General features: G+C 39.0%; 2 protein-coding genes across 2 annotated transcripts; both read right to left on the bottom strand.

Annotated features, from left to right (window-relative positions):
- Positions 1-1,048: 1,048 nt before the first annotated feature.
- LOC133524014 (uncharacterized) lies at positions 1,049-10,640 on the bottom strand. Its single transcript, XM_061859782.1, has 6 exons — positions 9,855-10,640; positions 9,416-9,617; positions 8,330-8,421; positions 3,729-3,914; positions 3,067-3,256; positions 1,049-2,534 (listed from the first exon to the last, which is right to left on the bottom strand). The coding sequence occupies exons 1-6, from the start codon at positions 10,014-10,016 to the stop codon at positions 2,218-2,220; spliced, it is 1,149 nt and encodes a 382-aa protein (XP_061715766.1). The 5' UTR covers positions 10,017-10,640; the 3' UTR covers positions 1,049-2,217.
- A 2,513-nt stretch (positions 10,641-13,153) lies between these two features.
- On the bottom strand, positions 13,154-23,141 carry LOC133524012 (leucine-rich repeat-containing protein 28-like). The gene is made up of 4 exons (XM_061859778.1): positions 22,626-23,141; positions 17,009-17,156; positions 14,142-14,672; positions 13,154-13,306 (listed from the first exon to the last, which is right to left on the bottom strand). Exons 1-4 carry the CDS (start codon positions 23,023-23,025, stop codon positions 13,177-13,179), a joined length of 1,209 nt encoding a protein of 402 aa, XP_061715762.1. The 5' UTR covers positions 23,026-23,141; the 3' UTR covers positions 13,154-13,176.
- Between the last annotated feature and the right edge of the window lie 1,062 nt (positions 23,142-24,203).

Here is a 24,203-nt window from a genome sequence, read left to right as displayed (position 1 = left end):
CGTTACCCTCGGGAAAACCTCGGCAGGGGCTCATTCCACAGCCGGAGCGTCCGCGGGAGGAAATTCCTCGACCATTTAGGTTCTAGGGTGTGAGGGTGAACACCCTGCCCGCGGCGGCGGCCGGCGACAGGACGCGCCCGTCACACGATAAGTGGGTCAATAGTTATTTGTGAAACGAGAGAGGAAAGTTAGTTTTTCTTTCGAGTGTTGATTTTGAGTCCCGAGTAAGCGAAAGATTATATAATTGAATCACAAGCGACAGTAGCGAGTGATTCTAAGTTAGAATGTAGCGAGAACTTGAGCGTAGCGAGGGACTGAAAAACACGAGATGTAAAATAACTTTGCTCTCGTGTGACACATACAACTTTTCACCTCAGTAGTGAGAACATATTAAAGGTTAAAACAATTCAACATCAAGTAAAGTTTTTATTCCTGTATTCATGGCCTTCACTAAATTAAAAAGCTAGTTTGTCTAACTCCCTGGAGTGAGGAAAGTAGGTTTGTTCGAGCTGCTGAGGTGAAAAATTATTTTCGATGTCTTGTTATTTGTCCCCAAAAAATGTGACGGAGTGTAGCTTTTTGTATGGGAGGTTTTATATTTAATTTTTCTCAAAAAACTAGAACCTACAGCTATTAAAGACATGTACTCGATATTATTTATTAAAACCGTGACAGAGTGGTCAGAAACAGGACAACGGAAATAATTTGACCCTAATAAGAATAAAGCGATGACGAAACATAGCGCCGTTCAGCTGTCAAAAAACCGGTGCGAGTCGGACTCGCCCACCGAGGGTTCCGTACTTTTTAGTATTTGTTGTTATAGCGGCAACAGAAATACATCATCTGTGAAAATTTCAACTGGCTAGCTGTCACGGTTCATCGGACGGACAGCGGAGTCTTAGTAATAGGGTCACGTTTTACCTTTTAGGTACGGAACCCTAAAAATAGGATTTTTCTTAGACTTTACATCTATTACATTTAAACTCTGTTACTACTATTGCCTACGGACTGATCATGACTGATTCATTTCATCTTATTTATGTTATAGGCAAGTTTTAATTTAAATAAATGCGAAAATAAATTACGGTTGTTTTATTCATAATCAGTGATGGGATTTTCCGGTGCAACACCGTGGGATACCAAGTATACATATATCATTCGATATCTTAATGTTACTGGCCACTTATGGTGCAAAGCAAGAAAAGAAATAAATATTAGTTAATTGTCAAACTGAGTGGATGACTGAAATATGTTGAATTATGACAGAGTTTTACAAACTATCTTTTATAATTGTTGAAAGTACATATATCGAAATTGCATAATAATAAACGCCCTGGCGGCATCCTAGGTTAGGTATTTTATAATGTGTTTGTATGCATTAAAAAAAAAATCATTATATGCATATTATAAAAAAACCTATAAGTACCTATGAGTTAAGATGAATAAAGAAAATACTAACGCTTATTATATGCACAACGCACGTACACTTATTTTCCGAAAATATTTTACGCGACAAAATGTTATTAAATTTTACTGAATGTAATATAGCCAGTAACTTATTCTACAATATAAGTTGTGGAATCCCGGGGTATATCCATATTAGTATAATGTTTGAGGTCATTCACCCCGTGTTGCACCGGGAAATATAATTACCTTACAAATTAATCAGGTAGATACATAATATCAACTTAGATACAAATAGGTATTGTGATCGCGTCGATAACCAAGTTACGTCCCAGAGCTAAAGTACTTAATCCATTGCAATCTACACGCTAGCTTGTAGCCGATAAAGTTGATTTTCCGCTTTGCAGCGAAAAGCACCTCTGAGCAGAGAACACTCAAAATAAATAGAGTTGAGTAATTAAACATCTTAACTATTTGTGTAATATATTTATCATAATTTTCCTTAAAATAAACATGTCGTTCTGTATCTCTATAAGTTCTTTAGGCCAATCTCCGCCATTATGACCATTTCCCAAAAAACTAAACGACAGAAAAGTTGTATCTAACTACTCTAGGTATACTGAACCTGCTCACAGAATTTCACGAGAATCGGTTGAGAATTGCGATCTGTAGAGAAGAACATCAATTTTTGCCCAAGCTGAAGCGGAGACCTTCGCTAAAGCTCGGTCAAAACTGACGTATCAAAATTGCAAAAATAAACCGGACTTAGCGAGCTATACAACGCTACGTACTTATTAGCTATTTGAGTTATATCTATGTATCATTCTTCTGTTCCCTCAACTGCGCTTTATACTGTTCGTCCATCACCGTCGCCCACTGTTGTCGGTTAATACCGACTTTTCTAAGTTCATCATATGCCGTCCTATATCGCTCGATAATCTCAAAGTTCTCGCGCGATAAACTAAACAGTTCGCAGTTGGTGACAGCCACGGCGGTGACAAAACGATGCTTATGCTCCGTCATAAGTGCGGTCTCACCGAAATGCTCGCCGTCCTCAAGATGTTCTAGCTCATAGCCAGATTCCGTGTACAGCGCGACCGTTCCCTTGTTGATGAAGTACATATAATCACCTGTAGAACCAAGAAAGCGTGAGCCAGACCAAGGCGGATAGTGCAAGTGTTATTTTAAACGTCTTAACTTCTATGAAATTATGACGTTTACTTAACACTTGTACAGTCAGCGTCAAATACTTTGTAGCAACCAAAGTAGCCAAATAGTTCGGTACACCATATATTTAGTATGGTGTACCGAAATATTTGGCCACTTTGACTGCTACAAAATATTTGACGCTGACTGTACAGGCTGGGCTATCAAAATCGCTGCCAACTTATCTTGGTCTGAGTTTTTCAACGGTTGATACTCGGGCCTCGTCAGAGGGTCTACCGCGAACACCGAAGTCCGCAAATTGTTCGCAAATAATTGGAGTAAAGGTCGAGTTTCCTTATGATGTTTTTTATTTATTTGTGAACGATTGGTACGACCTTGCGACATTTGACTGACGAGTAAAACGCCTTACCGCTAGGCCCCCGACCCCGACGCTTTTATTTCAGTGACTCTTACTCCGTGGGAATAGAGCGACTGATACTGGTGAGGTTTGCTTACCCAAAGATTTAATCTTGTAAATAATGTCTCCTTCGATGAATATCGCGAGTTGGAACTTGAGAGAGATCTCTATAAGCACGGCCCACGGCAGCTGCTTAAGAAACGTCACTTCGCGCACCATATGGCGGCCTGTGTGCATTATGATGTCTTCGTGCAGTTGGCCGGTGACACAGTCCAACATGGTGGACTCCTGGACAACAATACGTTTATGACATGAACACGTTGGTTTTATATATATGTTTATTTTGTGAGTAGGCCTTTCTCATTGGTTCTTTCACATGTCAATGAAGATAGAGAATTTGGACTGAAATGACACTTTTTTATATCACGTCGGTGGCAAACCAGCATACGGCTCCGCCTGATGGTAAGTTACTGTAGATTATGGACGCCTGCAACTACACTTGTGTAAACAATGGCTAAGGTACAGTAAATAAAGCTTTGTATTGTTGCATAGAGCAATTGACGAAGAATCCCAAATCCTTTGACAATGTGGTTTTTGCAGTCTGCACTTGGTCGCCTATCCTTTGAGTTTCTTTCAGGATCTAAGGTAGGGACACATTTTTCAGTCTCCTTTATTTTTGGAATCGACGTATGAACCGACGATTTTAGCAACTCTTCAAAAAGGTATTTAAATATTTTAATTCATCTCCACATATTCTTACCACAAAGAAGTGCGACCTGAACCGGATCGCATAAAACTTGAGAACTTTCTTCTTAATCCACGGCGGGAAGCGTCTCTGATTCAGGTAAGTCCGGATCTGCTGCGACATCATGTAGTACTTCGCCTTTGATGATTGGGTGCCGAACAGAGCTATCATGTATTTGAATGAGCAGTGTAAAATTACGCACTGCAATCAAAATAATGTATAGCGTCAGTGGCGTGGGTCAAGCGGCGCTTTAGCGTGGCGTGCAGCCAAGAAATTGGAGCAGCGTGCACTGAGGCTGCTCACATCATACGTTTGCATTTGTTGTAATGGACGCCGCGCCGTACGCCCCGCTTGACGCCCAGCTTAAGCGTCCACTTATTTTGTACACTAAGGCTTTATGTAGCATAAAACCTTTGCGTAGGTTACGACGCGACGTTAAGACAGGACCAAGGCTACAGGGTTTACTCAACGGGTTTATATTATAATTAGTTGCAATTTTTAGCTGTCAACTGCTGTCAGATAATTTTCCGTAAATATTTATTTATTAAATTCAAATGAGATGAAAACAGTTTATTTTGTGTATATTTTTATAAATAAACGCCACGGACAGTAACGTTTCGATCTTCAGTGGTTATTTGAAGTGATACAGCTATTAGTGGTTATATGGTGGCGATGCGATGACACCATTCATCATCACGATTCAGTAATTTGTGTTTCGTAATGTAAAGTACAGTATGGTTTTGTTAACATGGTGATAGCTTCCACCTGTTGCAATGTCCTTCCATCAGAAGTATAGAAAGAAAAGCAAAATATACCACGGGGATGACAGACTTCAATGCAAATATCTTAAGGATATTAAAGCGTTTGCGAAGGTACGGTGCTGTGCTTCATCTACAATTATGGTGTTTCCCCTCAAGTATAGTACATCGCATGAACGTACGACCTTGCTTTTTGCATGTCCTTAATCGTGTAAGTTGACTGTAACCAAATTGTTTCCCAGCCGCTATACATGAATGACGTTTATTGTGTACAGTGACTGCTGTGTTTGTTTTACATTAACGTTAATAACAATTATAGGTTAAGGTATTTACTATATTTACAATAACTTTTATATGCCACCTGTACAAAACCCTTTAAATGCCGCCCCTAACCCGACGCCTGCATCAATCCCGACCGATTGTCCTTACTGCCCCCAAGGCCGCCAATTTAAGGGACAAAAAGGCCTCAACATTCACATCAGCCGTGCCCACGCTGACTTGGCCACCGGGAGCACGCCGCCCGTATGCCCCAACTCGATAACACACCCTGTAGGAGCCACAACCTCGGCAACTGCCCCTGATCAAACTTCAAAATTAGAAGATTTACCTGTCTTAAAAGCAAATGTACGTGTACTTAAACACATACCCAAGGGAGCCAGAAACCTTGCCGCTGGTAAGCTATGCGACATAATAGGCAATTGTTTGCGCACAAACTGTGTTGAAGATTGGTTTTCCTTGCTCTCATTTTCATTCTCAGCCTTAAGAGTGCCTGAGAGCAGGGGAAACAAATCTTTAACCACCAAAGTAAAAGACAATATTGACACTATTGACAGTTCAATCTTATATTTCTCTGAAAACATTAACCATAATTTAAGCCCGAAATACAGAGCTATTGAAACTAAAGTCCACGACGGTGATTTGAGGGGCGCGGTCCGTATGCTTCTATCCGACTCTGCACTTGCTCCTTCAAATGAGGCCACACTAACCACGTTACGTGAAAAGCACCCCTCCCCCTCTAGACAACTTTATTTACCTCCAGAACCAGACCAAAATAGCGCCTTTCTATCGGTGACTGTAGCTGACGTATCTAAAGCGCTACACTCCTTCTATAATGGCTCGGCAGCTGGATTAGATGGTTTACGCCCACAACATCTCAAAGAACTCACATCACAATCTGCGGGTAATAATGGAATTAGATTATTAGAGTCCTTAACCGACATGTGCAACTTCTTGTTAAAGGGTATGCTTAACCTGCAAGTAAGGCCCTACCTTTATGGTGCAAATTTATGTGCACTATTAAAGAAGGATGGCGGCATAAGGCCGATAGCGGTGGGCAGTGTTATCCGACGTCTTACTGCAAAGTTGTGTTGTTACGCTGTCAGGGATGATATGTCAAAATACCTGCAGCCAAAGCAGATAGGATTTGGAACAGCTAGAGGCTGTGAGGCAGCAATTCATGCCACTCGGTCCTTTGTTTTAGAACATGAAAACACTGAAAATGCACTCGTTAAAATTGATATAAAAAATGCATTCAACTGTGTCGAAAGAGATAGCATATTAAAGGAGGTCCTTGAACTTGCACCACCTCTCTACCCCTATTTATACCAATGCTATTCCGACGCAACCAATCTTTACTTCAAAGAAAATATAGTGTTGTCACAAATCGGTGCCCAGCAGGGCGATCCTTTAGGTCCTCTGCTCTTTTGCTTGGCTATACATAAATCTATTACTACATTAAATTCTCCGCTCAATGTATGGTACCTTGACGATGGAGTTATCGGTGGAAGGCCCGAAACAATAATCGAGGACCTAAAGAACCTCATACCCACTTTCAAAGAACTTGGGCTAGAAGTAAACCCTACGAAATGCGAGCTCTTCTGTGGGTCTATGTCCGAATCTTCCTTTTCGGCTCTGCAAACACTATTGCCGGGAATCAAAAGACTTGACAAAGCATCTCTCTCCCTATTAGGTGCGCCCATTTTCCCCGAGGGTGTCAGTGCCGCCCTTCGAACTAAAAAGGATGCACTTGTGGCAGCTCGAAACCACTTGACCAATCTTTCATCTCATGTATCCATGACACTACTACGTCATTGTTTCGCCACACCCCGGATGACATATATCTTAAGGACGTCTCCCTCATGGCAATTCCCTGAATCAGCAAAAGAAATAGATCAAGAATTAAAGTCTACCTTGCAACTTATTTTAAACGTCGATCTAACGGACACACAGTGGATCCAGGCGAGCCTTCCCATACGACACGGCGGCCTTGGTATTCGTCGCGTCGAAGATATAGGACTCATTGCTTTTCTAGCGTCTGCACATGGAACCGTGGACCTTGTCACTCGAATATTAGCTCTTAATGGTGGCAACTCCCCGGTTCCATTTGTCTCAGAAGCCTTGGCAAAGTGGTCGGCATCTATGCCGGGTGACGCACGGCCTGACGACCCCGCTGTCCAAAGACAATGGGACGACATCTGGAGTAGAGATATATACAACTCGTTGCTTACTGATGCATCGGGTGTCGATCTGGCACGCCTTAAAGCTCTTGCACAGCCAGAGTCAGGGGCCTGGATGCATGCACTGCCCTCACCCCAGCTTGGTACACTGCTAGACAACGACTCGTTAAGAATAGCAGTGGCACTCCGGTTGGGGGCCAGTGTGTGCGAGTCTCATCGTTGCAGATGCGGAGCAATGGTAGAAGCCAACGGACACCATGGTCTGAGCTGCCAAAGGTGCGCGGGGCGATTTCCTAGACACCAATCGATCAACGAGATCATACGAAGGGCAATGGTGTCGGCTAGCGTGCCTTGCGTACTGGAGCCACCTGGCTTGAGTCGTGCAGATGGAAAAAGACCGGACGGACTGACCTTGATTCCATGGCGAAGGGGACGCTGTCTCTTGTGGGACGCGACTTGTGTAAGCACCTTTGCCGCGTCCCACTTGAGGCAAACCACACGGTGTGCTGGCTCAGCGGCGGAATCCGCCGCTAAGCTAAAGCACACTAAATACTCCGCCCTGGAATCAAGATACGATTTCGTACCGGTGGCAATAGAGACCGCGGGGCCCTGGGGCTCTGAGGCTCGCCGCCTGATTGCAGAACTGGGTCGGCGTCTTCGGGAGAGGGGCTGCGACCCTCGCTCTGGATCGTACCTGGTTCAACAGATCTCAATTGCAGTGCAGCGAGGAAATGCTGCAGGCATTATGGGTACTTTTGAGCCAGGTACGATGCAGGGTGGAGGCGCATATTAATATTGATGTTTGTTCGATTACACTATAGTTTTGATAATTTAAATTTAAGTTTGTTGAATTTTTATTAGTGACATTGAAATGAACTTTACATTTTGTTGAATAGAATAGTTTATTCATTATAAAAACACAATTTTTGTAATTACAATGTTGAATATTATATATACTGAATTAGTTAAAATAAATGCGTATATCAAATACGCATCAAAGGCTAAAGGAATGGCGGCATAACGATGATACGTCACATCGCTCGAAACGTCGAGCTATCGATGTTGATGTTTAACAAATTTAACCCATATCAGTGAAAGAATAAGGATCAAATTCAAATGGCGTTATAAAAGTTTCAATCATGTCTCGAAAGATGACAGTAAATTTACTGTGGAACAATTTTTTTTTGACAATCCATTCTATTTCAAATTCTCTTTGGTTACAGCTACTAGCTTTGTGAATTCGGAACCAGGATTTTTTTCCTATAAGTCTCAATAGGTATACGAATAGAACCTCTGGAAACCAGTGCGACGACCAACTGTAATGTTGGTCTTTTTGATGACGACTGTACCTATACGTGATCTAAATAAACAATTTTACAAGGAAATGGGCGTTAAAACTTACTTGAGCAATAATAAAGGAAAATGTGGTAAATATTTCGAACTCCCCGTCGTACACGAGGAGGTGTAAATTTGAATTCTTTCTTAACATGCTCACTGTAAGAAAAATAAACGTGTGCGGATTTGGATATTTAGCCCAGTTTTACAGACAAGTACCTATGTATTTTCTAAAGGAAAAGAAGAGAAAGGAAGGAATTATTATTTCTTACTGTACTTTTCTTTGCTTAGGCACATATCGAGCTAATTATATCGACTAATTTAATGGCTTAACTCACGTGTTTTTAGTCACTCGCGCGAAATGTTTCGGAAAGCCTAGGTCTCCTTCTTCAAGCACTAATAGTGAGAGTAGCGTTTACGATGGCCGCGCTTCGCGTACTGCTGCACGCCGCCGGGTTGTTTTGGTTGGGGGAGGTCTTGCGCTGACGTTGTAGGCGGGCATCGTAGTGGGTTTGGGACACCCAACACTTGTAGCAATAAAAAGCAAGCAAGCAGCAGCGTGCGACGCCGCGCGCAGCAGTACGCGAAGTGCGGCTATCGTCAAGGCTATTCGCACTATAAGTATTTGAAAAGGTGACCTAGGCACTCCAAAACATGTCGATGTCGCGCGTGACACTAAAAACACGTGAGTTAAGCCGTAAAGTTAGTTTAATGTTAGCATTGTCTCACACAGTTTAAATTCGATAATTATATCGAGATCAAAAGCGATGACTATGCTTTGTTTTGTAACAACGGTCCTTATGCATCTTCACCAATTGTATCGTATAGGTCCGCTTTGGGAACCTAATCCTAAGAATTGGCAACACAACGGTAGCCAGACACTCATAATACCATTTTAAAATGTTCAGTTTATTTTGTTTGTACCTATTACTTAACTATTGTAATACTCAGCTGCAGGAGGCGGAGCAAACGTGTCCTAGCGAGGAAGCCTTGTTCTTAAAGACCGGATCACAGATCTCCAACCAGATGGAAGGATAACATTAAAAAGATCGCAGGCCCACTCTAGAGGAGAGAACATCAAATCGGGCTAATTGGAATGACGAAGTGGGGACGAGTGAAAGAAGAAGAATTAAATTACTTAATTACCACTCACCTGCCCTCATCAGCCCATACATCAGCCGCACCTCTCCCGGCTTATCCCACAAGTCTCCGATAGTAATCCAAGAGCTGTTCCTCGGCTGCACGGGCTCGTAGTCCCCTTCTATGTAATACTCGATCACGAATTGGATCACAATGTTCCAAGACAAATATGCAGTCAGGTACAGTAAGAGCTCTAGAGCTGTTTTTGAGGGCACCTGTTGATAAAATCTTACTGAAATCTCATTTAAGGTTATAGGTACAAAAATCACCTAAACCTAATCTGTAGTGGCCCTTACAGCACCTTACAGCCGTATTCGGATTTTAATAACAGGTTATGAATTAGATCTGGATCTGATGTCAGTGTCAAAAGTGACATTTATTCAATCAATAACATCATTACAGAATAACCTGACCATACTAAACTTAAATTGGTTAAACTGACAGAATCTTACCTTTATTCTTAAAACCGTGCATATATTGCTATGATACTTGAACATAACGAAGTATTGAACAGATAAAACGGTGCACACAGTTCGTGCAAGATAAGTATAGCTTAATTTTTCCGAACACATTTCGTGGATCACGCAAAACAGATGCATGAAGTCCACTAGCATCCATGAGAAGAAGTAGTTCTTTAGGATCTTGTAATGGTTGAATTCTATGCGTTGCCTGTTTTTGCCGTCTACGAATCCGGTGAAGAAATTGATAGAGATATTGACGGCGACATAGACGATGTGGTTAAATACTATAAAAATATAGAGCGCATCCTAAAAAACATAAAATCATTAACTAACTGACTGCTAAAACATGAAATTTAATTCATTAAGCAAGAAGAAGGATAATGACCAATTTATTGGGGATAATATACATAATATAACCTATACATAGGTACTATCTGTAAATCAAACTGACGACCGGGATCGTAAAACTTTTCATTGATACTTGAATGGTTGTTGCATGAGTAAAGAAGAGCAGTGCCCTGGTCATCAGATTTATTTGCGGATACCATACCATAGCATTAGGTAAGGGCCACGGGATGCCTGCTGAACGGTGACTGATACCACATTACTTGTTTTATGTTTCATTTTAACCAATTTACGCCGGTTGGCGTTGAGCGTGTGCGCTCGGAGCGTGCGTTCCGTGACCTTCGGGTAAGGATTTAGGATTATGGTTTCCAGCATCAATATACAAGGTCACAATAATTTTTCTTTTGTCGGCGAAGTCAACAACGACGTATATACTTACATAGGTATTTAATATTGAACTTGGCTTTCATTACACATTTATGTTTTTGACGGGATACCTTACCTCATCCCTAGGCTTTCTGCTGGCGACCCATAATGGCTCTAACAGTACCATAATGAGGAGGACTGAGAAAACGACCGTTTCTGCCCAGACACGTAGTTTACTAAACGGGTGTATGGTCAACGGGTACTTAGTGAATTGACGGTGTTTTTCTGCACACAGGCTTGCGTAGGACCTATTATATATCAATTTCGTAAATTAAACACTAACTACCTAATGAAATATGTTTAAGTAATTGGCTACTTGACAGTTTTTTGTAAATAATGTCAATCGATCTTGATTTTCCTTAGGATCAAATATCTATATAGGACTAAAGAGTAAAGTTAGTATATTATAGGACTCATGGCATTTAAGCAACAAAAAGGTCAGAAATGAGACTTAAAGTCCGACGCTCGCACTCGACGATTGAAACGCCTCTAACAAAATTATATTGTAATGTGACGTCACATTTCATTAGTCTGTCCTAAAGTATGGAAGATCAAGAAAATTGCTATTTTGACCCTGAAATATAGAGTTTATGTATATACGACGGAGAAATTCACCTGAAATACTCAAATCTGAGAAGGGGCTCAGCGGGTATTTCCTCCTAATAGACAATAAATGTAGTGTAGGTAAATATAAGTACTTACTTAAACATAGAGATAGCTCTTATATCGTTAAAGTTGACTGCAGTGAGGTCCAGAATGAAGCGTCTGAGCCGACTGCATTTAATCTCATACTTATTTTTCACATTTGTCAGAGAACATTTATGTAACTTGAAATATTTCTTCCTTTCCTTGCATGCTTCATCATCTTTATCAGTTATTTTATTACTTGTTTTATCAGTTTTATTTTCAGTTGACATGATTATTTAAATTATTTTTCACATTTTTAATAGCGGAATTTGAGATTTGCCAACAGAAAGTGATGTCAGATATTTGTCAGTATGGACAGGTGATAATAACATATACTGACTTTGACTTTACTCTTTGGTGACAACATTTACCGCACCATAGCTAATTTAGAGTATTTTTTCTTTATTACCAAAAAAATACGTCTTTTAACTCCATCAAATTGGGCAAACCGGTGGGAATTGAGTTCTATGAATGCCGTGCCCATAGAAATAAAAAAAGAAGGTTTGAAAATGTGTTCGCAAAGAGTTGACTTACCAAAGAAAATTTGAATTTCGCGCCTTTTCCTACTGACAAGTTGGGTTGGGTAACGTGAGTATACGCTGTGTACAAGTATACGCTGTCTTGTGTTTCCTTGTGTTGGCGGCAAAGCCGTGGAAAAGTGGTTAAAATGTAAATACTATGATGGAAAGTGAAGTTTAAATTTATCGCTAAACATGTGCCCCTTCAAAAAAGGTATTATAACAATCGTTATTATTTTAAGTCGGTTATAAAGGTTAATATCTTAATGATGTCTTGTGAACAACTAATTCCATACCTACTAATATACCGACAAGTTATCGATACAGTCATATGAATATTTTGTCAAGCCCTAGCGTAAAGTAACAGTTTAGGTTTTTACACAAAATATTCTAAATTATTGACTAATATGATGAAATATTAACACACCATTGAAGAAAAACTTATAATGAACTGTATAAATTGGCCTTTTACAGTTTTTATGCTGTTAATTTGATAAAATATCGTTACGAAAATTTCGCTCGGAATATCGTAATTACCTGTGAATTGAGTATTTGCCTGGGTTATTTGGCCCTGTGACACTACAATCCGGCGCACTACACGACACCATCTTCACTACATTAGTTTATTAATATTTTTCTTCCTGTTTCATTTATATTTTTTACATTAAAATATACGGCAAAATGCTCGTGGCCGACTGCGGCCGACTTCTAACTCAAAAATGGTACCGTTTTCTCATATGTAGTCTGCCTCTTTCGCACTCATGGCTTGTTCATATACGTGATGGCTTCCCTTTCGCACACTTCATCTGTCTGTCAAGCGAAGCGTTTGACATGTCTCTGGCCGTGCCACTGATGTTGCATTTTTTTGTTTTACCGAATAGGTACTTAGGTAGTGCAGTAAAATGGTTTACAATTTATATAGCAACCCAACGCCTCTAGTGAAACTGGGCTGGCAAGAGGCTGGCAGTGTCCAAAGAGGATTGCCTCCACCTTTGACAAAAAAAACCCTCTAGAAAGGAAGAAAGTCTCTTGTTAATAAAAGCTACCTAGCAGTTGTTCTTCGGTGGAGGCGGCAGGCCAGAGAAACAGATGTTTGATTTTCGAGCGCCCCCGATTTCGTCACTCGAAAATCTGTGCAAAACCGGCGGAATGATATTTTTTTAATACGAGCGATAGAAATTGGGAATATAATGTGTGCATAAAGTGTAAGATTTGATAACTAGAACGACTTGCTAATCTTTACAGCAGTTACTTGTGATTTTGCGCATTCAGGGAGCAGGAAGAATGGATTCGTAAGCAAGAAAACACATAGTATTTAACTTTAATACATTATTTAATTAGTTATTTTGTACTATGGTCCATGGTATAACATTCGTTCTACCTCGCTTCCATACTTCTGAACAGGTTTTTGAACAGAATACAGCACTCAGAATGACAGTTTCCGTTCTGTCGATGAGGATTATTTCCCTGCAAAGAAAAAAAAACATTATCGATTATACACCGGGGTTCTGACTGATTAAGTATATGCTGAAAAAATCTTATTTCTGGCGGTATAAGTAAGCAATATTTTCCGAAAATTCTTGAGGAAGATAAGGAGAAAACAATGGAAGATTATTTATGTTTTGACTGTAGCAATTCTATGGTCTGTATATATTTTCTTCTGTTGTTCTTGACAACTTATTTTCTTATTTAATCAAATATATTTTTGGGATTAACATAAAAAAGCACTCGGTTTGCGTTGAGATTCAAGATGGCGAAAACGTCTCGAAAATATTTTTTTGTGTTTTGCTCATTAATGTTGTTTAAATTGTATTGATAGCTTATTATGCAGTGAACTATCGTGGAAGTGTGCAGCTAATGAAGAACTAATCTTGAAACGCGTTTGACCATGTTTTGATCAACGCCCGGCAATCCATCGTGGCTTTTAGTGAAGTCCAGCTATCTCTTTACTAAAAGTAACTACCGAACAACATCGTGTTCTACGACCACACTTAAAAAAGTTACTGCTGAATAACAACACTACATTGGCAAAATTATCATAGATTTGATGGAGACCATATTTAAAAAAAAGAAGAAACGAGTACTCATAACAGAATTCAAAGATGGAAATTGTATAACTAATGGCGAGAGACTTTGATATTATCGTAGGTATAAAATATTAGGCCCGTCCCATAAATTACATTACGAAATAAACCTAACTCAGGTCACGTAAAATCCGTCTCGACAAGCCTAGATCATCCGAAGCCCTAAAACCCTACTCATAATATGAGCACCCCTAAATGTAAATGAGACAATTTCTTACCCAAGGCAGAACTCATATAACACGAAATCAAATATAGGTTTCTTGCACGCCGCGTTCTCACAGTTCGATATGGGTCCAACACGTAAGTCTCTCTTCATAAAATTTGGTAGAAAGTTGTAGTATTTATCCACTATATCAGATGTTGCAAAAATTCTTTGTTCTTCTGTTTTATTTCCATTTTTGAAAACGGATGGTATGACTTTGAATTCGTAGTTACCATTTTTGTCTTCGCTTGTTATATTTTTAGCATCTAGATTAAAATTTAAGAAGTTGTTTTGTATATTTGACACATTTCGATTATAATAATCTGAATAAATGCTTGGTGTGTCTGTTGATAGTTTTTTGGCTGTTTCTGATATAATTTGAAAAAGTCTTCTTCGACACAGTTCGTACAGATTTGGTGGCGAATATATACTTTCTAATATGTTTTGGTGTTGCGGTGGACATTGGATATCTATTTTATGGGAACTGTTTTCATTGGTTATGGTCAGTCGGCATACTTGTCGATTTGTAGAAATTGCTTGAGGTTTTCTGAAAAAAAAAATAGGTAGGTATTAGTAGTACATAGGCAGTATTTCCTATAAAGAGTTGGCTGTTGTATCCCGTTACATATCTACAATAATATAATAAGATAAGGATAAGGTTGTCTGGAAGAGATCGCTTTTTAGCGATAAGACCGCCTGTTGTTTACCTCTTCTTTATGTGTTGTATTATTTGTACTGTTTCTGTATTGAGGTGTGCAATAAAGTATATTTGTATTGTATTGTATTGTACAATAGTTTCGGGACATTAAAAATAAATAAAGTACATATAAATATAACGCTATTCATCGTTTCGTTTCAATATTTTCTCCCGTAAGACCCCATTCCCACTGTGTATATAGGTACTCATACTTATGTATGTAGGCACATAATATATTAAACCTTTATGAAGCTTGGCTAAAAGAAAAGTTCAAACTTATATAATTCTGCCTACAAAGCAGGAGGTTCCGTTTTCAAATCCTGGTACGAGTATAGCATTTATTGTGTTTTCATCACAAATGTTCTCTGAGTTATGGATGTCTTCATCTCATCTAGTATCCACACCATAACCTAATTAAGCTTACTAAGGGTTTAAATAGGTAGATTTTGTATAAGATATCCTTGTAATATTTATTTATAAATTTTTAATTGACCCGGGTGATCTAATCTTCTAAATGATGATATCAGACACAATAGTAACAACTCTTACGTAACTCTTCAAATATATCTATTCTCAGCTAATGTTGGGTATCAAGTAAACAAAACAAGCAATAATGGATGTTTGTGGATGCCATAAACATGTCCATTACGCACTGAAGGAAAGGGATTGTTTCTTAACCAGGGCAGAACAAGTCTCACACATGTACAGAGATACACACACTGATGTGACGTCAGACAATGCATCGTTCTGAGGGAGTGTACAAGAAATGTAGGGGCAGCAATACAAAATAAAAAATAAACAGAAGGTCCCTTCCCGCCCTTTTTGAAAATACATACCTAAACTTGCCCGACTCACTAGGATTGCTTCTGTATTAATTTCGAATTTTAAAAAGGAGTAGGTAATATATGTTTACAGACATATATCATGTTTATACATACATCTTATCATGTTTACATTCCTTAGAGACTGCATTTTGACATTTGTATCTACGTAGCGTCGGGGACGTCAAGTGAGCAACGCGCGCACAGCCCGACTAAGCTCTGCCCGAGAGTGCCCGAGAACGCCTGTAAATGTAACGTCTGTGTGCGTAAATGTCACGTCTGTGTGCGTGCGGCGAAAATGGCACTTTGTTCAGAGCGGATTCTCTGCTCCGGCGCGCGCCGCCGCTATTTACTTTGTGGCAGCAATGAGCCCTCTAACCCCCGTTCTAGTCTCCGTTTATACTGTGAAGTGTAAATGTTAAGTTAAAGTTTTCGATTTTAAAACTTGCTATCAGAAAAAATATTGAAGTGTCTCGAAAATAAGCTTTTCAGCAGTGATAACACACGGAATATTTGTATGTGGGGTATTTCGTGGTAATTGTGGTACAACTCAAAGAACAAGGGTCCCCGGAGTTGCCCTGCAAGATCTACTTAGGAATGAGGAAAATAGCAGATAGCTCACATAATTGCAATAATTAAGTAGCAATGAGCGTAGTTACCTACTTGTATTTTTCTTGAAACTAATGCCAACATTGGGGCAACAATGAGTTTGTCGAATGGTATCTACACGAGAAACGCAAAATCCGCACCCCTAGTGTAAATGTATTCGATAGCGAAACGTGACATACCCGTTTGCGTTAAGTCTTATTTTGGGATTCTGAGTTTCCTAAACGTCCCGCTTGGCGCGCTGTTTCTAAATCCCATACAAAATGAGACTTAACGCAAATGCACTACTACTACTTTGCACTACTACTTTGTACTAGGGGTACAGTACCCCTAGTGTAAATGTATTCGATAGCGATACGTGACGTACGCGTTTGCGTTAAGTCTCATTTTATATGGGATTCTGAGTTTCCAAAACGTCCCGCTTGGCGCGCTGTTTTTAAATCCCATACAAAATGAGACTTAACGCAAACGCGTACGTCACGTTTCGCTATTGAATGAATTTACACTAGGGGTACTGAAGACCCTATCTTGAGTCATCCTTCAAAGTGAACCGACGATATAGGGAACCTCTGGATGAATGGACCAGTCGAAGTCGAAGTAATTTGTCCAGTAAAGGGCATCTTTTGGCTGATATGATGAACAATTTATAACGATCCATGCTAAAATTAGTATAAATGTTATTTGTAATTAAAATTCCTACTGAAATGAGGAAAACTTAGTGAAATAAATAAAATAAAATAAAAAACTAAATAAGCCTACCCCATTCCGAAGCTCCTAGTCTGCTGATCTCTGAACATGTGATACCACAGCGAGAAAGGTATCGCCTTCAGATTGTTCCTCCAGAATCGGAACTCGCAGTGGTGTTGGTTGTACACGGGACGTTGGGGCAGCCATTGCAAGTTGTTATCTGGAATTTAAAGCAAAATGAAACGTTTATTTTCATTACCTACAATTAAAGTACCTACTTTTTTTCGCAGCAATGTTCAGAACCGGTTTTAAAAATAGCGGTAGATACCGGTTTATTTTGGTTTTACTCCGAACTTTCATAAGTACGCGAACATTTTAGAACTTAATTGTAACCTAAATAAACCGGTTTATATGACGAGCGACGAGACAGCCGGACGGCGTGGTTGTGTGCAGCGTAAACAAAGACACCGCCATAGGAAGAAACCGGTTTTTATTGTTCTAAACCGGTTAATCTGACAAGACATTAATAGAAATATTCTCCTATAAACCGGTAAAAAAATAACGATTTACGAGCGAAACCGAAATTAAAAGGTGTAGCGTAGTAGGTACATGATAACGGTTGGGAAATTTAACCGGTTTCCGAGTCCTGCTTCGCACCAAAGGATGACTCACGCTTGAATATTTTCCATAATGACAAAGTCCAGAGAGGAAAATGGGGACTGCGTTTGTATGGAGAAGCGGCCGTCTCTGTTTCCTATTAAGAGGAATTCCTAGTTGCGATTTTTCCATACAAACGCACTCGACTGTTTCCTCCCTGGATTTTTAACCCAGAGCAATGATTTTTTCAAATTAGATCAATATCATCAATATCTGTGCCGCTATGTTTTGCTTTTTTGGATTATTTATTTTGAAGAAACTTACAGCGCCTCGAAAATCGCAAAAACGGCTGAATTGAATTGGCTGCAAAAAGACAAATATGACAACAAATATCCAAAATCAAAACATAGTGCTATGGATTATATGTTCCTTTTAGAGTTTCCAAAATTTCATAATGATTGGTTGCGTTTTGGAGGAGGAAACAGTTGAGAGGGAAACCTCGATTTTTGAGTTTTTTGCGTGGGAATTTTAGTCCGAGCTGCAGTTGTCCTTATCGCACGCACGAACTAGCCCACCGCAGCGCGATAGAAACAGCTTCAAAAATTCGAGATTTAAAAAGTGGCTCACCTAGGAATTGCTCTTCGCTTGCTTGTCACACGTTAGTGAAAACGTTACAGTACCAACACACTACCCTAAAAACATTATTAGCAAATTGCAAGGTACCTACCTACCTATCCAAAATCCGATAACGTTACAAGTGTTACAACACAACATTAAGTAGTAAATGGGTATAGCTACCCAAGAAATCCTATAAATCGATCACCACCCGAAACAGGTCAACCAAATCAATGAGGAAACGTTGATTTATCTCAGACAGTTAGTTATCGGAGGCGCCAAACATTAACCCACTAAACAACTTTACAAACTTGAACCTTAAACCCACTAAACAACTTTACAAACTTGAACCTTATTTTATTGAATTAAGGTATAATTTGGCGGGTAGACAACGATGAAACGGCTGTTCTATTCATGAAACCTCTCGTTCTCGATTGAGAACATGTCCAAGTATAAGTTCATCTGTTGATTCGAAGCAGTTACGCTTATACGTAGGACAGAATTATAGTGGTTAGGCTGAAGTTCACTAGCCAGTAATCTTTGTGAATAGTCGAATGTAATGAATAGAATCAGGCGTTAGTTTGCGGAAATCCATATTAATTAAAATAAAAAATCCGCGAAAGAATAACGTGCTAGTCAATCAGTGCTAACCTAAAACCTTTTATCTGAAAACGGCAAATATGTTAAATTAACAAAATATATTTTGAGAGATGCTTTCGCGCCCAAAACGCTCTTTGAAAATTGTGTGACGTCACAGTTTACGGTTTGACACATAACTACGAAGATACGAACTGTCAACGGACATTTGTCATTTGTTGTTTATCGCCTAACTGTCAACAGTGTCAATCCGAGAGTTGTGACGTCATCAGAATCTTCAATGACGTTTCGAGTTTGGTCACGTGACGTGTGCCAAAAGATATTTTAAATTCAATATTTACAAAAATATGGTCATTACATGTTCTTATAATCCAAAAGAATTTATTGGGATACAATTCTGCCCTAAGATTCGTAGATGGAAACAACCCTATTGTAATTTTCACACTTGTAACTACATTATTTTCTTGCGGTTGGCAAGCGAATGGAATTCCATTTAGTGTTAATGTAAAATTACGACCGATAGTAAAAGCAAGTAACTGGGACGAGTATACTTGACTACTGTAAACCGCCGTTAACTTATATTCGGTTAGCAAATACTACGAGTACTACATATTTTACAGCTGTAAATTTTGTAGCGTGGGTGGGATTTCAGTAAAGTGCAACGGATTAACAAAGTAAATACGCATACATCAAAATTGTTTTGATCCTACTTTAAGAGCGAAGTACCCGTCCATATATAAAGAGAAAATGTTTTTACACTTCTATTATATTCTCCATTCTCCATGATTTTTTAGTATGTTATTGACACAATGAAAAACTAGGTTTATAGATATTCTTTGTTTTTTCATATAAAAGAAAAAAAAAGCGAAACCTATAAACTCAGAATTTATTATGTTGAAACGATCGATATCGAAATAATGAAAAGTTTTTCTATTAGAAAACGAAGTGTTGGCCTCGGCCCAGACCCCAACCGTTCTAGAGGGGGTTATCCTTTAAGGTGCAGTGGGTTCAGAAAACAGATTTAAAAAAGCCATAGCGTTTTGTTTAGATCACAATACGGCTGCCATTAATTTATTAAGCAATCTTGAGGTCTTTCTCTAGGGACTCCAGCGATTCCAATCCTGTTTTTGAGTTTTGCTCCATAGATCGCTCGAGACATAAAAATCGTGAAGGTAGGTCTAAAATGCACTTTAAACAATTATAATTTTACACAAAAGCTAAACATATGAAAATTATTTCCAAAAATAAGCAATATTATGCTTTAGGGAACTCAGCGATTACTTTTTTATTAAAACACAAAAAATTAAAATTAAAAAAGATGATATTTCCATCTCGCTCACGCTTGCGCTCAGTTAGAGCGAGAGAAGAACACTAGAAAATTACTAGATTTCAGCAATTTTTGAAGCTAATCTTACCTATTTATTACTTGAGGATTCCACACGCAAATGTCACACTCTTCAAGCCGTTATTTTATTAGCATTTTATGACAACACGCAACCACAAATGTAAATAAAGCGACGCAGTAATTATTTTTACGAGTATCAACCATTCTACCACAAATACTCGGTTATCTAAATAGCAGGGGTGAATATTTGTTGGCAATGAAATGTATTATGAAGTAATGGAATGATAGACAATTCGACCAAACAAAAAGGATATTGAAGAATCCAATATGCGGCCAAAAAAACAATAATAAGGGTTGAATAATATGTCAAAAAAAGTTTCGATTCCGTTTTATTTTAACTAGCTTTTGCCCGCTACTTTGTCTAATGATGATTGATTTTCGTGATAAAAACTATCATTGTCCTTTTCTAGGACTCAAACTATCTCTAGGTATAGCAAATAACACTCGACCCTATTCATAGTGTTGAAAACCGCAGCTAAATAATACTAGACCCTAGGTACTCATAGTTTTGTGTTCCTACCGGTGAGTAAGGTTGTTAGAGCTCAACGAGGGTCGGCAACGCGCATGTAACACCTCTGGAGTTGCAGGTGTACATAGACTACAGAGACTGCTTACCATCAGGCGGGCCGTATGCTATTTTGCCACTGACGTGGTATAAAAAAAAAAAACAAATTTCATTTAAATCGGTTCAGCGGTTTAAGCGTAGGTAAAGAGGTGGCAGACAGACAGGCAAATATTGAGTAGGGATTTTTGTGTTCTTATTGTGTAACTACTTCAGGGCAAGAAAGGAAGTAGGAAACAATTAAATGTTGGGTAGGTTTACGAAGTATAGTGACTCAAATAGTCGAATTGTCAAAAAGACGGGCAAGTTGCGGAATGTTGGAAAAGTTCGAATCTTAATTAAATCGTTGTTAGACATAGGTACTATAGTACTCGTATGTCTGTTAATGTTGTAACATTAAACTAATTTTACGGTTTAAATTCACGTGTTTTTAATCACTCTCACGACATGTTTATTCGGAGAGCCTAGGGTGGCCTAGGTCTCCTTTCTCAAGCACTAACAGTACGAGGAGCGTTCACGACGGCCGTGCACGAATTGGCCATGGAAAATTCATAGGAAATTAAAGGAAATATTCATCATCGAAACAGAAAATGTAGATCCCCATACAAAAACATGAGAATTGAGGTTTCCAAAAACAGATTCAATTAGAAAATTTCGCAAATTTGGAAAATATTTGATGGCACAGCAGTAAATTGTCATAATAAAACTTGAATTGGAATGGATTAGTTACGGTATAGCAAATATGGTCGATCTTTGTCAAAGTAATAGTGCTAACAGACGGCCGTACCGGACCGCAGCCTTGGTCCGGTCAGCTTATCTCTTTCTCGCTTTCACTCATATAGCTGCGACCTTAACGGTCGTACGTCAAACCACCTTCAACTCGATCGAACATTACGGCGCACGCTAACGAATATGTCAGTGTCATGTTATACTATCCGCAAAACTATCTGGCCGGTCAGGTCATAATGCCATCTCTTTCACTCTTGGTTGGTCTTAACAAGGGAGATAGCATTATGATCTCAGTGGCCAGTTAGTTTTGCGGCAAGTATAGTGACAAGCACGTGGTAAGGCCTCGGACCGTACTAAAGTGCACGTGCTTTAACACATGAAATCTAGGTTTCTCATATACTACTAACATAGAAATTATATTTAAAGTTTGGGTTTTGATTACAATATACATAATGAATATATAGGTATACAGATGATTACTGTAACTAGCTTATATCTAAAATAGGCCCTTGAGGCATTGTACCAAGGATGCTGGCGGCATTTCCTCGTTGTATCGCAATACTGATACGTTGTGCGAGGAAGCCGCCAGCTCTTCGGTCACCAGTTACGTCAACCAGACGTTTCGCGATTTTTCCAAAAAACTTGTGCTCGCTGGGACCCCATGGACCTAGAGTTTCAACGCCAAATGGTACAAAATAGTGCTCTGTACCGAGGCTCTTTTATTTATTACGTTTCAAAATTTCGGCGCTTTCCGCCGCTGCGCCCGCTTTTACATTAGTCTGTTGGAGGGACACCGTCGACACACATCCGTCCGTACTAACATTATTTTTTACTGAGTTTATTGATATCAATGCAAAGCAGTTCATTATACTGCGAAATAATAAACTTTTTCATACCGGATCCCTTTTCTAAAATAAATATTGAAAGTCATAATGTAATGATTGTCAGATTATCATTAGTCGTCATTCTGAAACCGTTAACTTTTCACGAATTTTCTTAGGTTATCCTATAGATAGGTTAGGTCAGTTGTTTTATGGCAATCCTGAAACGTTACGCGTTTCTGAGAAAAATCCAGTTATGACTAACGAAAACAATAGAAACCCTATTCATCCATCATATACACACATGCAATTAAAAAAGCTGCAACACAACACCAACATTCTATAATAAACAGGATTAGATACCACAAACCGATAGATATCGCAGCGCTCTCAGCTCCGCAATCCTCAACGGCAACTCCGTTAATTCATTCTCATCCAATATCAGAAACTTCAGGCCCCTGACATCGCCTATCTCATCCGGTATGCTCCTCAATCTATTCCCGCTAACATCGAGACACTTAAGACGCCGTAACTTCGATATCTCTCCAGGCAACACCGCTATATCATTGCCGCTTAAGTAAAGGCTCTCTAGGTGCTCCAATCTGCCGATGTCGCTCGGCAGACGAGATATTAGATTCTCCTTTAGATATATGTCTGTTATTTCTGATTCTTCACCCTTTAGCAAATGTAAAGGGAACTCAGTGAAACCTCTATAATTCCAATGTAGAACAACCGTTGGTTGTATGTTATAACTGTAATCCATTTTAAAATATCATTACACTTTAACACTTTTTTTTGGCTGACTTGCGCAGCCTTCGTCCGAAATTAAAAACTAAGCGAAAAAGCAGTTGTCTTTGTTCCCGTCGGCCGAATACTGCATCCCGTAGTGCGAACGCGCGAAGCGTGATATTTTTAAAACTATAGCAAGGTCTTCGGTATAAGAATTATTATGCCAGACGGATTATAGGTGAAACGTTAAAATAACTATGATAATTCTAAATATGTGATTAAATTGTAATGCTGACCTGGTTTTTGTGCATTTGAAGTTTAGCATTAAAGTGCCCATTTTATAAATTCATTGCATTAAACAAATTATTCCCATATGTAATAATAACCAAATTATTTAATAGGGATTACAGTAAGTGCTTTATATATTTAGGTATAGTTCTAATTATAAATGGATGAATTGTTTATTTCAGACTTTATTCCATTATTATAAGGAATCCGTAATATATTCTTTCGGATACCAAAAGATCGATGTCTACTTGAGCAACCTTGAAAAATCTATGCGTGAAAGCGAGATTGTTCTTGCTCTTCTAACGTATAACTGATGTGTTCCGTAAATGGGACAAGATTGGCCCAATAGGTAAGGTTGCCATACGTCCCGTATAAGCATACGGGACTGTTACCGTATTTAAGTACCGTGTCCCGTTTTTTTCCTGTTCCGTTTTTGTCTCGTTTATCAATACCGCTGCAAACTACGCAGAATACCTAAATAAATATATAAATGGTCACATCTCTGTTTAAGCACCTTCTTTAGTAGTAGTAGTAATTGTACAAAAATAAACATAAAACAGGAAAGAACACACATCATTTGTACAAAGGCGAACTTATCCCTTTCAAGGATCTCTTCCGTTTAACCTTCAAAGCAATTGAGGAAGACTTGTAGAACGGTAGACATCAAAACTTTACTAAACGGCATAAAAGAAGATATTTAATTAAACCTATAAGTCTATTTAAAGAAGGAATTCCTTTGGTACTTTTCAATGAGCTGTAAGAATCTGGATATCATTAACAAAGAAAATTAATATTACATACCCACCTATTGCAGTTAAGGTCATGCATCGATTATATGCACGCGAAACTTCGCCTGCTGGTTATTACACATAAACAACGTCGCTACTAGCTATTAGTAAATTCTATGTACACGTGATCACACGA

This window comes from Cydia pomonella, chromosome 13 (genome assembly GCF_033807575.1).
Source record: "Cydia pomonella isolate Wapato2018A chromosome 13, ilCydPomo1, whole genome shotgun sequence".
In the NCBI taxonomy this organism is placed as follows: domain Eukaryota; kingdom Metazoa; phylum Arthropoda; class Insecta; order Lepidoptera; family Tortricidae; genus Cydia; species Cydia pomonella.
This window is presented reverse-complemented; position numbering and strand designations above follow the sequence as displayed.